At 39.7% G+C, this 17883-nt stretch overlaps 1 protein-coding gene across 4 annotated transcripts in view; it reads right to left on the minus strand.

Annotated features, from left to right (window-relative positions):
- ACBD5 (acyl-CoA binding domain containing 5) overlaps nucleotides 1-5566 on the minus strand; it is a 29149-nt gene extending 23583 nt beyond the window's left edge. For all 4 annotated transcript variants that reach the window (XM_054274030.1, XM_054274028.1, XM_054274027.1 and 1 more), the window contains exons 1-3: nucleotides 5409-5566; nucleotides 4159-4279; nucleotides 2631-2703 (exon numbers count right to left, since the gene is read on the minus strand). In XM_054274030.1, coding sequence (XP_054130005.1) covers nucleotides 2631-2703; nucleotides 4159-4279; nucleotides 5409-5484 — 270 coding nt within the window. In that variant the 5' untranslated portion in view covers nucleotides 5485-5566. The remainder of the gene's footprint in view (nucleotides 1-2630; nucleotides 2704-4158; nucleotides 4280-5408) is intronic.
- Between the last annotated feature and the right edge of the window lie 12317 nt (nucleotides 5567-17883).

Here is a 17883-nt window from a genome sequence, read left to right on the forward strand (position 1 = left end):
TGCAGCATTACTGCACAGAGCAGGAGCTCCAGGCTGGCATGTCAATACCTAGCAAGTAAACACTTGCAAACCAGTCAAGGATACCAAGAGACAACAATTCTATCAACCTGCAGTTTCACTGCCACTTCTCTGATCTGCTCAGTGTATGTAATTCACTCTGTCTTTGTTAGAGAGAAATACTCAGATACACAGAGCTGGATATGAAACACAGATTGAACAGTTTTGTGATTGCCGATTTTTTCATTTCAATAACGTTGAGAGAAAAAAGCCTTTTCTAGAATAAGACTTTTATTTGTTATGCAGTTATTTCTCTAGTCAGCTCTGTAAACTGTTTCACAGACAAATTTCTGTGATGTCTGCACATTACTGCCCTTCATGTAGTCTAAACAGACCTCAATATATTCCGTGCTACTTATAGCACTTAGAATTTCTTTCTAACTGCTAGCTTTTAGGTGAGCACAAAAGGAGAAAATACTTTCACCAGCAAAAGTAACTGCTTGCTTATTATAGCCACTAGGCTTAATAAGCAATCTCAAAAATTCAAAGTGAAAAATAAGTTATTATGTACCCTGATTTACTGTTTTCCTTGGATGTCACACAATTCATATATTTACTCATGTTTTAAATTAGAAACACCACATAGTGTTAACACTTCATGCTAAGATATCACTTATTTGTAATACATAAGAAAACAATATATCTGAAATGCAAACAAATTAGTTTAAACAGCATTGCAAAATAAATTTCAGAAATGCTACTTGAAACAAACTAACCTTGAGTCTGAGCTCGGGCGCATTTTGTTTAACTAAAAAAAATACATTTGTGTTCATCTCTCATCAGCATAAAGCTCACCCAGACACATTCCCAACTGTGATTTTCAAGGTTACAACATTAAGGAGGGAAAAAACCCCGAAACAAATTTGGGATTTTGGAACAGGGTCATCTGATGCATGCATAGCCCAAACACACTGTGCAAATGCCAGGGAATGCCCCAGGGCTGGGGGAATATGGCAGGCTTATACACCCTGAAACACAGTCCTGGGATATCAGCATACAAGTGGGGTTTTGCACCCTCAGACAACAGCAGACTGGCCACAGTAAGTCCATGAGGATTAGTGCAGTATGTGCTGATAGAACAACCCAGTGGATCCATCTGAAATGCACTTCCATTGACATTGCAAGTAGAATCAATTGGGATGGAAAAGCAGAAGCTAGGATTCCAAATGTGAGAGCTGAAACAGCACCAAAGCAGGGTAAACAGATTCCCCAGTTTCAAAGCTGAGCAAGGCAGGAAGTCATCTGCTCTCTATTCCCTACACATAATCCACACAGAAGCAGAATATGTATGGTTCATTAGGGTCAAGGAAGCAAACGTCCTCACAGGAGGCTTACTAGAGTTTTTTTAGAACAAACATTGCAGTTTCACTTGGTTTTACTGTCCTGACCAAACCAGTTATTGCACTGAAAAAACCCATAAGGTAATCTACTGCAATATCACACATATTGAATTCAAGGTTTGAAATGAAGGACTAAACCTTGTGGCACACATTCAAAGGAATTGTTGAAATTTAGTGGGATTTTTAATCAAACAAACAGTATTTGGCCTTCTGGGTTTTCTGGAGCTGCTTATTTTCCAGTTTAGAGCAGATACAGTAATAGCAGCAGGAACTAAATTACCAGAACTACAGACAGGGAAAAGAACAGTAAATCAGACTCCAGCTCCTTGCCTAGTAAAAATTTTTGTTGTATCACCCATTAAATAGATACAGAGTTTGATGTCAAGATAGTGGCCTCAGGAAAAAGCAAGTGTATTTGGAGTAGAACTTTTTCCCTTTGACTCAAACCTCATTAGAATAATAGATTACAACTATACTTTTGTTCAGACTGACAGCAAATAATCTTTAAACTGGAAAAGTAATCTCTAAAAGTTTCAGAGAAAAGACTGCACTGAAAAGGGTTAGTTAAGAAATGACATGAAACTTTTAACTCTGTTTACTTTAGTTAATGCTGCAATTCCCACTTAATATGGTAACTGTGACTGCTTACATCTATTTGAAAACAGAGCACATTACTCGATGGTAATAGTTTCACTGCAACTATAATATTCATGGAATATTTTTGTAACAAGTACAGAAAAATCAGGTTGCTGAGTTCTTCCTGAAAAATAGAAAATTATTACGTTTACATATTGGATTATATTCATGTCTTCAGTCATAAGAGTGAGACCTTTTCTCCCAAAATTCTTCAGGAAAGTTGTTTTAGTCTCTTTTCCAGAATAAGGATCACTTACCTCTCTCAGCTCTAAGAACTGAGGCACTGTGCAGTAGTTTTTTTTCCTTAATGCCCCCTTTACCATTATTTCAGTATTTCACTTTCTTTAGCTTTGTAATTTAAGCTTTGTATCAGCTAGAGTTCTCATGTTTCTCTGGAAACAACACAAATTCTGTGTTTTGAAGGAACTTTGTAATTTTCTTTTCCCCACAGGCCAAACAGCATAGTACTGAAATGTAACAGTTCACATAGGGGATAACTCATTTGGAGCTCTGGCAGCAGTAGTCAGCAAGACTCCCTTCACATTTCTCTATTTCTGTAACATTTTTTCTAGAAAATCTCTTCCTTAGTAAACATACCTTTTTCATTTCATCAACATAGGCTATCATGGCTTCTTCTTTGGACATGTTTCCCAAGGCACTCCAAGCATCCCTAGGAAAGAAAGTCACATACACCTTCAGTATCTTCAGGGCAAACTGGATTTTTTTCAACTTGGCCTTAAGTAGGTCAATTATGTAATGTCCAAAGTTACTCTGATACAAGTAAAATGCAAGAATGATTCACATTAATTTTTAAGTACAAATATGTAATTTGCTAAGATAATCACACAGTGGAAGAAGAAGCAACAAACTGAACAGACTGGGGACTGAAGAGTTCCTCACTGACTATCTATGATTATATACCCAGTAAGTTGTAAATAAGCCCAGATAAAAGACACACATGTTACCCTTCTGACTAAGTTGAGTTTAAGATTCTGTGCTGTATAAAACAAACAGGCCCAGATACCTCAGCCAGCACTTACAAACAGCTGTCACTGAGGTAGAATAAGCTACAAGGAAAATCTGTCCTTTTTGAGTTTAGCAGCTGGGGAAAGACACATCAGCCTAGAAGGCAAATAGTTACCACAGCAGCTACTTATGACCTAAATAAAATCTTCCCCTCTCCAACTCTGCAAGACAGCAAACTCTATCCAAATTTACCAGTATTGCACAAGGCATCTCTCAGACCACGGACTGCAATAAAACAGTTCCTCAGTCTCACAATTATTTGACATTCCAGAGTACTTGTCCCACTCATAGAAAACCACCAAGGTTGGTGGCTCACATTCCAGTACAACCAGCCAGGTGGATGAAAGCTCCCAGCCCTAGTCTATCCCCTGCACTCTGCCTTGGGGAGGATGAGGAAGAAGGAAGGAGGAAAAAAAAAAGTCCTAGGAATAATTTCACAGATTCCCAAGAATACCAAGACCACAAAGACAACGATAATATTTGTTCTTCAGGAGAAATTATCATTAAAATATTACAAGCAAAACATTCACATTGGCTTCTCAAAGAGAACTTGGCAATTTGGTGAATAAGAACTCTTCCCAGGCCAAGGCAAACACAGATAGTGGGAAGACCTGCCACTGAGCAGACAAACCAGAAAGACATAAACCCAACCTCCCCACCAAGAGCCCAAAGCTGTATTAGTGGTTGCCAGTGAGCACTTATTTACTTCAGGCTCACATCACACAAGAAAACTCAAGGAAGAGCTCCAGACACCCCTCCATATCACTTATTCTTCAGAGCACCTAAGACTTCATTGTAAAACATGGGATAAACACTGCAGAGGCACCATGATGGTGGTTGCCCAAGAAAAACCTGCCCACCTGCATAATACAAGGGAACATTTCCACCTGCAACTCTGAGAAGTGATCAATTATCTGAGTTAGAAAGTCAGAATACAACAGAAAACTAATTCAAGCATCAAAGGTTATAAATGTTCTTTTTATTTAAAAAAGAAAGCGTTTAGAGAGCTTCTTTCTCCAAGTGCTATTCTTCTAAACATCTCCACTCTAAACATTAAAAAAAAAAAAAATCCCCAAAACAACAACTCATGAAAAGTTACCATTTGTATCTACCAATTGGATCCCAAAATCCAGGTCGAGGAATGTTACAGGGTCCTTGGGTTGCTTGCTTATAAAAGCTATAGAACTTGAGCATCATTTCATTCGTTGGCTGGAATGAACCTAGTGAAAACATTTTAAAATACAATTAAAGTGTCATCAAGAATATTAGTGAGTATTTTACAAGCCTAATGGTTCTGTGAGAAAACAGCCTGCAGCCTGTTACAGCAGTACAGTATAAGTCAACAGAGAACATCTTCACATCATTTATCTGAGAACCAGCACCACTGAAAATATTTACTATACAAACAGCAAGTTTCAGATGGAGTTTAAAGGACTATAACCTTTCCTACCGCTAAGGTCAAACTCCACAATTAGAATAAAAAAAGGTAATAAGTAACATCAAGCCGAAGTCCTTTCACTCAGTTTAAAGGGACAGGTTTGGCTCTAAGTAAACAAAGTATCGTGCAAGCCACTTTACTGTTAACAAATAGTAACTTACTGCGAGTCTCCAGAAGCTAAAAAACAAACAAAAAATCCAAATAAACACAACCCAAACCACGGCCTTCTGCAGTGTTTTTGTTTACCTTAGGTATTTGACAACTTTCAGTAAAAGTTTCACCGATTTGGTTTCTCTTCTTCCTTTGTAGAACACATTTTTGTAGAGGTAAAAAATATAAATATAAAACTAACAGCTAGCAGGGAAGATTCATAACCAATCCACTAAATCAAGTAGCTTGAGGTTGGATTCTAATCATTAGAAGCTTACAGTGACATTTACCTCAAAAACATCCGATTTTATGTTACACCAGAATCAATGGCATATGTAATAAATGCTTTTAAAATTATCACAGCTCTTATCAAAAGGATAAGTTCAGGGGTTTTTTTCCTTTTCCATTTTGTTAACTCTTTCAGCAGAGGGGAACTCACGGTAACAGCTTTGTTAAAGCAACTTCAGGGTTTCAGGGAGGCTGAGATCGCGGGGAGCTGACAGATCCCCTGGTCCAGGCGCCCAACTGCGGAGCTCCTGGCAGGGCTCAGAAGGCCCCCGAGCCGGGGGGCCACCTAAATTACCGACAGGCGGGGAGCAGCACTAACGCCGAGCTTTGCAGCGGTTCTCCAGGGCTGCCGGGGCGGCCCCGCTGCCCCGAGCCCCCGCGGCCGAGCCCCGCCGCCCGCCGGGCCCTGCCCGCTCCCGGAGCCGCCCGGTACCGATGGCGCCGCTGCCGCCGGACCCTCCCGCCGCACTCACCATTTTTGGGCAGGCTCTGGATCACCTTCACGGCCGCCTCGAACCTGGTGGCGTGCAGAGAGCCGGTCTCGGCCATGGCCCCGGCCCCTCACCGCCTCCTGCTCGGCTGCCGGGCCGCGTCCGGCGGGGCAGGCTCGGCTCGGCTCGGCTCGGCTCAGCGCCCCCGCCGCAGCCGCCTGCACGGGAGCGCTGCCGGGAGGAGCCGGGCCGTACCCCGCTCCACCGGTCCCGGCCTCGGCCTCGGCCCCCGCCCCCGCGCCCTCCCCTCCGGCGGGGCCGGGACAGCCCGCCCAGCACCTCGGACCGGCCTCGCCCCGCACCCCCGCCCGGCCCCGCGCTCAGCTCAGCTCAGCCCAGCCCAGCCCAGCCCAGCCCAGCCCGACCTCCGCCCCGGCCTCAGGCGCCCATGTTACGTCTCCCACAGCGGCTCCCTGCCCTTCCCTCCTCCCGCACCGCCCCGAGGCCGCGGGGGCACGACGGGAAACGTAGTTTCTGTGTCTCTCCTTCCTCTTCCTCCCCTCTCTCCCCTCTGCTTGTGTTGCTGCAATACGGGGAAATTTGAAAACGTGCCATTGCCATATTCCGCCAGTTTTATGGACCTCAGTTATCTTCAGGACACTTACCACCTGGCAGCCTGCTGTGCTGCTGCCTCCCCTCCTCACAGCCGTCCTCATACCCGCACCTAGTCACACACAATTCACCTAAATTACCACTGTAGACACATTTTTTGAAATAGTTTGAATGACTCCTATTTCCATTAAAATTTTAGGCATGCCTAGAACCCAGGGAGCAGCTATTTCCATGGTATCCAGAGATGTGGGTGAATACTAGCACAGTTAGCTCGGTAGCTTATAAATGAATGTCCTTATTCAAAAGCACTGTGCATCCAGCACTCTGCAAAGTCAAACAAAAGTATGCTAAACCAACTGCTTCTGTAGCAAATGGAATAATTTACCCAGTGAGCAACAGGATGAATTAACAGCCCCATTGAATGGAACTGAGTCCAAAAACTTGGCATTTCAGTCAGTTCATTTATCTAGTACACAATATATATTTTAAATTCCTCTGAAGGCAGTTGTGTGCTCACAGTGTATGCCCTCTGGTGGGAAAGAAAAGCTCCAGAGAGAGGGAATTAGAGCAGATCAGCCCCAGCTCTGCTGAGCTAGTGCATTCTACAAGGTCAGCAGCCAGCTGGCCTGGGGAGAGCTTTGCTGGAGAGAAGCTGACACTTCCAGGGGTTTTCAGATAGCATTCCCCACACTGGGCAAATAATGAACCCGTGTTTTGAGCACTGCTCCACTCCTGAATGTTACAGAACAATTTCTCTGCATTTTTCATTTTGAGTGCTAGATTTCTAAAGTACTTGTGAGCTTCATACTAAGATCTATCATGTTTTTTATCCATGAAGGTAGGAATGACAGAAGCTCAGATCAAAGAGAAGTGCTTTTTGAAGATAAATGAGTCTCTGTATTCTTTGAGCATGCAAGGAGTTAATTTCAAAAGTAATACAAAAATTAGGAGCCTTTTGTGAAGCCAGCTGATGTGTAAATTCTGTTTATCCGAGACAATCTATAATGATGTTTGCCTTTTAATTGATTTAAGAGAAACGCAGTCTGCATTTTTATAATGAATGTTCCCAGACTTTCACTGGAAGTAGGCTTTAGAAGAGATGCAAATGACAACCTATTTAGTGGCTGTGTGCAGAAACAGAAGCTGCCCTCTTTGAACTGAAGATGTGTGAGGGTGTAAGATCTGCAGATCCAGAATGAGGTAGTTGAAGTAGCCTAAAATAATCAGTATCATCATGCTCTGACACAAGCATGAAATAGTAAATGAGAGGCAAATTTTGAGCACTGATTAACACTTTGTGAGAAAATATCACAAATGACTCGTTAATTTTAGTGATCATATTTAATACTAATTAGCATTGTTAATAGATGTCTTTATGTATTTTGCATCCTTGGTGCTGTGACTTCTATGAAGTTAACTATGAAGAGTTAACAATAATTAAATGTACAGGTAATTAAGGAGACCCTCTCATCTCTCATAGACAGCCAGGAATGGATCTGCGGCTTTATCTCAAGGAGGACTTAGGCTCCATTCTTTATGGAACACAATTATATTCCATGCTTGCAAAATCTAATTATTATATATGTGTTAAACTGGGCTGTGTTTCTATTGTTCCCCAACAGCAGTTTCCAAAGTAATCATAAGTATGACTTGCTCTTATTTTTTTATGATTCAGTGTATGAGAAGCCAAACTTTGGGAACTGTGACAGAAGGAGAAACCAATGATGCCCATCAGCTGAGATGTGAGAGAGGACAGACCATGGCTGGCTCTGCTACCAGCGTGATTTGGCAGCGAGTGCAGCGTGTGACACTTGACATGTCTGAGTGATTTGCAGTCCTCACGCTCCTCTTCACTTGGTCTTTCACAAATTACTTATGGAGAGCCTGTGAATCACTAATATGAGGCATTCCTGGCAGCATTGAGACACATAAAATCTTGTATGGAAGCATGCTGTTGTAGCTGCTGAAGGAATACATTTAGGGGATCTCTGAATAAAAGGCAGACAAGCATGGTTTTGAATATAACCTGGGACATATCCTTCACAGGTACATTAGGGAGGGTTATTGAGTTCAGTGCTGCAATGCCACAGGATAGTATATCAAAGTCTGATGTGTGGACCTACCTTACAATCCTCATTTTGTGCCATTTCTGAGCTGCCACTGTCCCTTTGTATCATTTTCATTTGTATCCTACTGCATTAGTTTTCTAGCAGTTGCTTCCAGTGCTGAGCTATACCCCAGCCCAGCTTGAAGAGCACCTTCATTTTATTTGAGGGACAAAGGACTCAGTTAAATTATGCAAGTGAAAAGCTGAAACTGGAACCAATTATGCCTATTGCTCCCTCAAGGGTCTGAATCACAGCAGTGTATTTTACAGAATACTTTAAAAATGGTACTCAAGAAAGTGGACCATAGTCTCATATGCATTATGAGCAAGTTCTGTAAGCTCCCAGATCCAAGAGCATGTAATTTTAGCAAGGCTTACTTTTTGAAGTATATAATCCAGCAGGGAGGAAAAATGAATTATTTAAAACCTAATAGTCATAATTATGAAGAACGAAATTAGCATTACAATTTCTCAGTCAAATCTACATGCTGATGAAGAATGGAAAGATGTCATCTAAGAAGGAAAGAGGTTTTTGTGAGGAGAAACTTTCTACACTGTTTACAGTAGAAAGGCTAATATTTCAAATAACATTTACTTAGAGAATTTTTAATGAAATCATTAAGGATGTTGTGTCAAAATCAACAGATCTGGAGAAAGAATTATTTGCTTACCATGAATATGGCAAAAACAGCTGAAATTTATTCACTTATGTAGGCCAATCCCTGTTCCTCAGCAAACGCCCTTTGGGCAAAGGACTAGATTGACACAAACAATAATGCTTTTGGGGATAGAAGTTCCTTGTGAGGTTCAGTTACACCCCTTAACAACTTCACTAGAAATACTCATTCATTTCACAGTTGGGGATTAAGTAATGGAATTATTTTTAACTATTATTAACAGCAGCTTCTCAGCCTAAGGATTAGTAACAGATCCCATTTCAAGTCTTTTTTAAGCTATTCAATTCAGGTATCTCAGGTTTTTCAGTGATCAATATTTCAACTTGTGTTTTTGTTTTCCTCCATGTTCCCCCACTTCACACATATTTCACAAAAGTAGATGGAGTAGCAAGAGTATAAGCTTAGATCCCTTTCATAAAATGCTCTTTGAAGAACAAAATATGATCATACTTCCAAAGACATTCAGCAGCATTTGACTTTGCATTGAAGTGTACAGCACTTATGAAGTCAAAACCCTTTACAGGTTTATATTGTTGTAGGTTCTAAAGCATAATGCAGTGCCATATTGTGTCTTAAGCCCCTCTTTTTTTTTTCTCCAAGGTTACTATTCATCTCTTTGATGAAATTTTTAATAAAGTTCAGTTTTCCTTACTGCCTCAAGGTATTATTCTTGTAGAGAGAGCAGATAGTTATAAGAGAATTGTTCAGATTTTGCATATTCTAGAAAGAACATTCTAAAAATCCCGTTCCCTTACAGAGCCATAAACTGAGCTTTGAAAAGTATGTAGTTTCATCTTGCAGCAATGCCAAACTGTGTCTTATTATAAACATCAGAAGACAGCTTATAATAAATACTTAATCCTTTCCCTTCAGTAAAATACAGAATTTCTGGAGGTCGAATTGTGCTGTCATTTACAGTGATATAAATTTGGAATTACTTGATTGATTTGGGAATATTTATGCTGTTACACATTTTCATAATGTAAATGAGTAAGAATCTGACTCTGAAAAATAGAACTGTGTCTGGTATATTTTTCCTGCTTTGACATTTGTGCTTCTTGTCTTCTCAGCTACTGCTGCTAAAGTTTTAGCAGCCTATCCCTGTGTAATTTGCCTCTTGGGAATAGCAAACAAAATACTGTGACTGTATCATATTAATGTGCTTATGCAATGGCATATTTATAGCCAGACAGCTCTTGTGATATTTTCTTTTCAGTATCTGCAAAGGGGAAAAAAATGAAACACCCTTACTTTATGCATGTTCTTTTAAAATTCTAGCAAAATATTTTTATTATTCTTTCTAGCAAGTCTGAAAAATGACTTTGTGAAAATTTGATGATTTTAACGACATTGTTCATGGAACACAGTTATCAGTATGCAGAGCCTGGAATATAACTGGCAAACATCTAAAGTATTTCAGGCCTGTGTTTATCATTGTGGATATTTGTCCAGGCAGAAAATATACCACTGTAGTTTTGGTCAATGGCTTTCAACAACCTAATTCAACAGATAGGTGAATTACTGGAGTGAGTCCTCCAACAAGCTCTCAGAAGGATTTAAGACTGAGTTTAATTGGGTGTCTCAGCACAGAGCCCTCACTTCATTGCAAGCCCCACAAGCACCCAGCTTTTTCCTGTACCAGTCACTGTAAAGATCAGACTTCCACAGAAATCAGTGCCAGCTAGTCCCAGTTGAACCAGCTAGTCCCAGTTATGAACCATAGATTTTTCACTCTCATATTCAGATCACGTCTGCAGCAAGACATTTCTAACAAAATTTATCTGGGAAGCTTTACTGAGAATGAAGTTTGACATTCAGGAGCCATTTCAGTTTATACTGTTAGGTCATTTCTGCTCAACTGAAATAAAGGCATTGTCTTTGCTTCACAGTTTTGGGATGGTAAGGCCTGTCCAATTCACTCAGATGGGGAAAAGTGAGGAAATCAAGTGTCTTAAGTGTTTTTTACTTTTCTTTGCACTAAAGTATTCTCATCACTATAAAATATGTTCAGCATGAGAAACTTAATATCAAAGTTCTGTAAATGATAGGTTAATGAGGAAAGATAGCTGTAAGTTTTTTGTTTCCAGAAAACTAGAAAAAAATCAAAGAACTTGCTGAATAGATTTCCAAGTAAATTACTGTTGGTTTTTAAAAATAACCCAAGAAAGAGAGATAATTTAGCTACACAAAATGAAAATTATCTTTGAGTCCACAGAAGTCTTTGAATGCATTGGAATCTGTCACACTGAGTTATCTAACAGAGGGCAGAGGGCAGTTTTGGCAGGCATTATAAGTCTCCAACCAAAGATGTACCTGTTAAGAGCCCAAGTCTTCAGTGTCATAGAGATTACTTTAACACATCCTGAAATCAAATATTAATACTACATTTTGCCATGCAAAAGAAACAGAGCAGTAAAATATGCCCTGCATAATATTAAAATGCCATGCAAAATATTAAAAATATCAGTTTGTAATCCTTATGCAGCCATGTCTTCTAGATTACTAAGCTCCCTACTATCCTCCTGAAGGGTTCTCCAACAATCCTACAAACCTGTATAAATAGAAATCTGTATAAATAGAAATCAAGCAGCTCCTGGATTTCTTTTATTTAGAATTGAATTCAACGATGTTTTCACTCCAGTGAATTCATTCTTTCCCTGCTATGTCTTTCCAATATTTTAACATCTTTTGTGAATTATTGATACTACTACTGGGCACTTGTATTAATGTCAGAGGCAATAGAAGACTGAAATATTGCCTCCTCCAAACTCAATATTCTCACTCTTACATCCAGAATTCACTGGGTCTTTTGGATATAGAGGTGGGTGAAGGCCCCAAAGCACAGGATCTCCTTACCCTACTTGTAGTCAAGGATCCCTGTTATAAGCGTGTACTCTTAAAGCTGTTTGGAGTGGTGGGAACAAGATGGGTTGCAATCACTTTTGCTGATTGTGAAACTAGCTTATCAGATTGTTCTCACATGCCAGTCTGTTCTTTTAATTATTTGTCTCCATGGGACTTTTATCAGCAATGAGTTTATTGTTTTTTGGAGGCTAATCAAAATAAGTTAACCAAAATAAGCTAAGTCCAACAAGGAGTCAAGATCAATATACCCTTTATGACCACTTTTGAAGTCTATCAGCATTTTTTTTATTTAATACGCACCATAATGATTTTCAATTCAAATAATTATTTATTTTTAATTTTTAAATTGCAGTTTCTCAAAGTTTTATTAAGTTAGATTTTTACAGAATATAAATACATTTCTACAATGCATTTATCTATTCAATTTGTAGTCTCACATCAAAGGATATTGAGTTATCCTGAAAATATGTATACTTCTCCATACATTCCTATTGATTTGCATCAATTAAATTGTTCTTCTTTATTTTTTTCTTAGTGGAATCTCCTGTTAGTCATTCTGCCATATTCTTGGGATCAATATTAAGTTGATAGGACTATAATACCTATATATCTCTTTTCAATATTGGCACAACCTCTGCTTTCTTTCAGTGCTCTGGAACTTCTCCAGTGTTTGAAAACTGTCTGAAAATGAGTATTAACAGTCCATAACACTCTTTGCTGGCTCATTTAAAATTCTCGGATGTGATTAAACTGTATGTGCTTATTTAAGAAGATCTAATTTTAGAAGATGCAGATAACTAGATCTCCCTTGTTTTTCATTTTAATGTAAATAAAAACATGGTTTTAAACACTGTGATTAAAGCTTTTGATTAGTCATGTTCTCTATTCCACAGTCTGTCAGGATAAATGTACTGCAGACATTATTTACTTTCTTTTTCAAAAAGATTTAAAATAGTTAAATATTTGGAGAATATGGTTTATGATAGAGGGAACAGTGCAATGACCAACTATATATACGTATATTTGTACATACATGATAGAGTATAAAGTAGTGATGTGCTGTATAAAATTGATAAGTACATTATGAGCTATTGGTAAAATCATAGAATCATAGAATAGTTTTGGTTTTAAGAGACCTTTAAATGTCATCTTGTCCAAACCCACTGCAATGAGCTGGCACATCTGCAACTAGATCAGGTCGCTCAGAGCCCCATCCAACCTGATCTTCAATGTTTTCAGGGTAGGAGCAGCTACCAGCTCTCAGGGCAACCTGTTCCCATGTTTCACCATTCTCATTGTAAAAAATGTTTTCCTTGTATCTAGTCCAAATCTACTGCCTTTTTGTTTAAAAACTACCCCTTGTCCTATTGCAACAGGCCCTGATAAAATGTTCGTCCCTTTTTAGTACTGAAAGGCTACAACAAGGGCTCCCTGGAGCCTTCTCTTCTCCAGGCTGCACAACCCCAACTCCCTCAGCCTTTCCTCGCAGGAGAGTTATTCCCTCTCTCTGATCATCCTTTTGGCCTCCTCTAGACCTGCTCTAATGGGTCCATGTCTTTCCTGTAGTCAGGACCCCAGAGGATGCAGTACTGCCCACAGGGCCTCCCATGGATAAGGTGACTTGTGCTGTAGCTCACATGGCTGCACAAACCTTCTGACCCCACTCCCATCACAGCTCCCCCTTTATTCTGCATAAATAAATCCAAGATTGTGCACTGGACAGAGGAAGGAACAAAAGACATTCACAAATCAAAGACCAAACCACTGCAACCACAGCCCAAACATGTCTTTTGAAGATAAAACAGCAGTTGTGTTGACTTATGCACACATTCAAGCTCAACATCCAGAGCATCCCACTGATTCTGTAATAATAAAATGAAGTCCTATGTACATTTATAAGCCCTTGGCTGTCAGGAATTCTTGCATTGTGGTTTATTTTCCTGCCACCTGCCATTCCCCTTATTTCTTGACTCAGATTTGCACTCACAGTAGACTCACAGGTGGATTTTTCTAAATCATTGTGAAAGAGCTTCATGGTTGCTGGATGCTGTCATCTGCATGACCAAAGCATCATGGTAATATATTTCATTAAAGAATGTGTAGCATAACTGGTATAAGGAATCAACAATAACAGAATAAATATGCACAAAATTTACAAAATTATTGTATTTCTGACCACAGATATTGAAAATATGAAGCTATCTTACATGTCTTGAAATGGGAAATTTCAAGGTACAAAGAAACAGGTTAAGCCAAATCAATGGTTCTGGATATTTTACACTACTGAAAAGAGATATCAAAAAGTGATTGGGAATGACTTGAGAAAACACATTTTAAATAGTTGTAGTAAAGGCAAGTGAAAGCTCATGTCTGTCCTGGAAAGCAGCTCTGTGGTGGTGGTTCAGTCATTCCAAATGAACCTTCTTTACTCCTCAGGTCTGCATCTCTTTCTCATGTGCCTCAAATTATGTGCTTTCTGGTGGGGCCCACCATATTCAGAGCAGTTTGTTAACACACTGAAGCTCTTTAAAATGCACACCATGTGTGCACAAAATGTCCTCATTTATCAGATTAGCTCACAGATCAGGCACAATTCAAAAGAGCAGGATGGTGCCAGAACAAGGGTGTCAACTCACCCTGCAGTGTAACTGAACTCCCCCTTCAATCCAAGGCTGGGAATGGAAAACAAAGAGAACAAATTACTAATTTTCAAGCTTTGCCTCATTTTAACTGACAGAGGTGAGTTACATTTTAATAAAGTAAATAATTTTTAGAACCTCTTTCCACAATTTCAGGGTGCATTCACACATTCCTTGCTAGCTACTTCAAAGAGGCTGGGGTGAGGATCTCCTGCACGTCTACAGATGCTGATTGCTGCCCCTCTGATCTGCCTCTGAAACTGCTCTCCCCAATGCTCCTCTCCTTCCAGACAGAGTAAAGGGGGTTCTGTCAAACAGTTTAAATGTGCTGACCAAGGCCCTGTTAGATTTGAGCTGGTGGGGCAGTGGGAGGATGGCCAAATCTTGGCCACAAAACCATTCAAGCACAAGCTTCCTGCACAGATGCAGATGTCTGAGCAAACCTCCATGGTCATGGCACAGCTGGGATTGTGACAGGGATTAGTGACACTGCCCTGAAGAGCCAGGCTCCCACAGCTGAGCTGAAGCACTTTGGCAATACAGTAACAGGTATTTCTATCCTGCTGGAGCAGGCTGTTTATGAGGTACACATATTTATCCATCCACCCCTGCACAAAAGTCAGGTGTGTCCTAAACATCTGTAATAAGCAGATAGACAGGATTAATTCTTTCATCATGTAACAAGGCCCTCCCTGCATAATAGATGCGGCAGTATGTTTTATAGTATTCAGATTTTTGTCCTTTCCTTTCTACAAGCACAATATTGAGAAATGGTTGAGCAACACCAAATAATTTTAAGTGGTAGGAGATGTGCTAAATTATTCTGGATTAATTATTGAGTAATATAATCAAATATCAAACCAGAAAATCAAAATGTCAAGAAAAGTGAGAGGGAAGAAATTCATACTAGCCCTCCAGCTAAAATCAGAGACTTATTGCTTCTGTGTCCTGATTTTAGCTTTCAGATTACTGATCCATATGAAAATAAACCCTCCTCTTGTGACTAAATCTCTTCCTACTAACCAACAGAGAATGATAAGAAATATGAGATATATCAAATAGTGGTATATTGCTTTAATATATAACAATACATGCCCGCTGAGGGCAAGACATATCCTATCATTACTTTGAAGTCTCTTACTCAAATTCAGAAAACAAATAATAGGAGAAATCTGCTTGGCAAGTGGAGGAGGGGGAGGAACACACAAAATCCAGCCTGCTATTGTGAGATTTCAGACATAAATTAAGGCATGAATTTGAAACTGATATAATAGTTTTGGTATTACTCTGCATATGAATAAAAATTACTTAGAATCCTAGAATTGTCAAGGTTGTGAAAGACTTATAATATCATCAAGTCCAACCATTAATTCAGCACTACTACGTTCCCTACTGAAGTGCCCCATCCACATGTTTTTTCAACACTTCTAATGACAGTGATTCCACCAGTTCCCTGGGCAGCCTTTTTCAATGCTTAACCACCCTTTCAGTGAGGACATTTTTTCCTAATGTCCAATCTAAACATCTCCTGGTGCAACCTGAGGCCATTTTTTCTCATTCTGCCATTTGTTACATGGGAGAAGAGACCAAATCCCATTTGGCTACAAGCTCCTTTCAGGTAATTGTAAAGAGTTGCAAGGTCTCCCCTGAGCCTCCTTTTCTCCAGGCTAAACAACCACATCTCCCTCAGCTGCTCCTTGTAAAGACTTGTTCTCCAGCCCTTTCACCAGCTTTGTTAACCTTCTCTGGACATTTCCTTTGACTTGATTAAAACCTTTTATACAAAAATGGTTATGCATTAGATAGCATAATTTATACAGTCTATTTTGTGAATAAGCACTAGCAATGGATTACACATAAATTGTTAGATTGTTGCTGTGACCCTTATAAATAAATATATTCCCCTGTGGCTTCACTAAACCTTTGAAAAGTACATTTCTATGCAAATCTGTGAAAAGTTACGTGGCAGTGTTATATGGCATTGCACAAGTAGTCCAGTACCATAGCAGACTGTGGAGCAGCCTGACAGCTGATGGATTGGAAGCTCCAGGCCATTTTCAGTAGGTACATTTAAAATTAGAAGGTATAAAAAGCTGGATATAAAGTACAGAGGACAATTTTGCCATATTCAACATATGTACTGGATAACCTCCTATTAATATCTTAGTTATGCACTGATAATACACAATACTCACATGGTCCTTTGCTAACTCTTACTAACATTGCTTAAGCAGAAAAACAAGTGATCTGCCTGGCAGCTGCCAGCCTCCAGCCTAACCCTGGAGTGTGATGGCCAGTGCTGACCCTGCTGGAAGGTGGCAGGGTTGGGACAGGCTCGCTGCTGCTTGAGCCAACACCTCCTGAACCGCTGAATGGAACGGCGTCAGCGACAGGCTTGGGTTACACATTCATGCAGTTTATATCCACCACAGAATTGCAATGGGAAATCACTTGATAGCAATTTATTGTTCTAATAGACTATTACAGCAGGAGGCTACTGTAAATAATACTTAAAGAGGTTGCTGAAAGGAGGCTTTTTCTGTTATGAAGACATAATATTTTTTAATAAGGCACCGTATGTCAGATTGGCTACTCTTTTCCTAATGCAGAACAAAAAAAATTTGAATACTGAATTCTATTCTCTGAAATAAGGAACCTTTAGGCCACACAATAAAAATAATTTACAATTATATGTATTGGGCACTTGAGAAAAGATATTCAGCCCAACTTTTTTCCACAAAACATTTTTTTTCTTTCACTGGAAACCAAAGGAGTTTTCAAAAGAGAACCTGTTTCAACAAGTTTTTTAGGATAAAAAGTACCTCCCCCCTTTAGTAGCTTATATGATAATACTCAGCCAAATATGGCATCCATAAGATCATAAGAGATGATGGCACCCCCTAGGTGATTAACTGACAGATACATTGTTTAAACTTGTTAAGAGTTTGGGGTGTGGCCAACATAAGTACCAGCACTGAGAGCTGATTTTTCAGATCTACAGCAAATGGCCTTTACACAGCAGGAGTAATTGGTAATGATTGTAGACTGTAGTCCATAGAGTCCCATGAATTTTCTGGCTATTGTGAGAAAACAAGAGAAAATAAGGTCCTGAGTCCAAGCATATATCCTGTGTGGGAAGTGTTTGTATCTTTTTAGAGCTTTCCACAGCCCACCTGTTCTGTGCTATGATCAGACACCACATATCTAAACAATCTTCAATCTCATCACAGTTCCTCTTTACCTTTTCTTCCTCTTTTCCCCTTTCACACCTGTACATGCCCCTTCTATCTGGCCCTTGCAAGTGCCTCCACTATTTCTTCTCCCAGAATTCATCATACTGTTACATTCCACATGCCAGGGGATACAATCCCTCTATGCCATTATCCATCACAGTGATATTGTATGAAAAACCAAAAAAAGTGCAGAGAAAATCCCTTGACCCTTGCAGTGCACAGTGGAACATTATCAGCACAGCCCAGTTCCTCCGTGGATAAATTCTAGCTCTTATAAACTCTATTGAGAGTATGCAAATATATTAGTTTTAAAATTTTAGGAATTCACCAAATGTTGTCAGGTTTTTCAGGAAGAGCAGGAGGTATGACCCTGAAACCACCTTC

This window comes from Melozone crissalis, unplaced genomic scaffold (assembly GCF_028551555.1).
Source record: "Melozone crissalis strain CALT ecotype California unplaced genomic scaffold, PUWL_Pcris_2 ptg000016l_1, whole genome shotgun sequence".
In the NCBI taxonomy this organism is placed as follows: domain Eukaryota; kingdom Metazoa; phylum Chordata; class Aves; order Passeriformes; family Passerellidae; genus Melozone; species Melozone crissalis.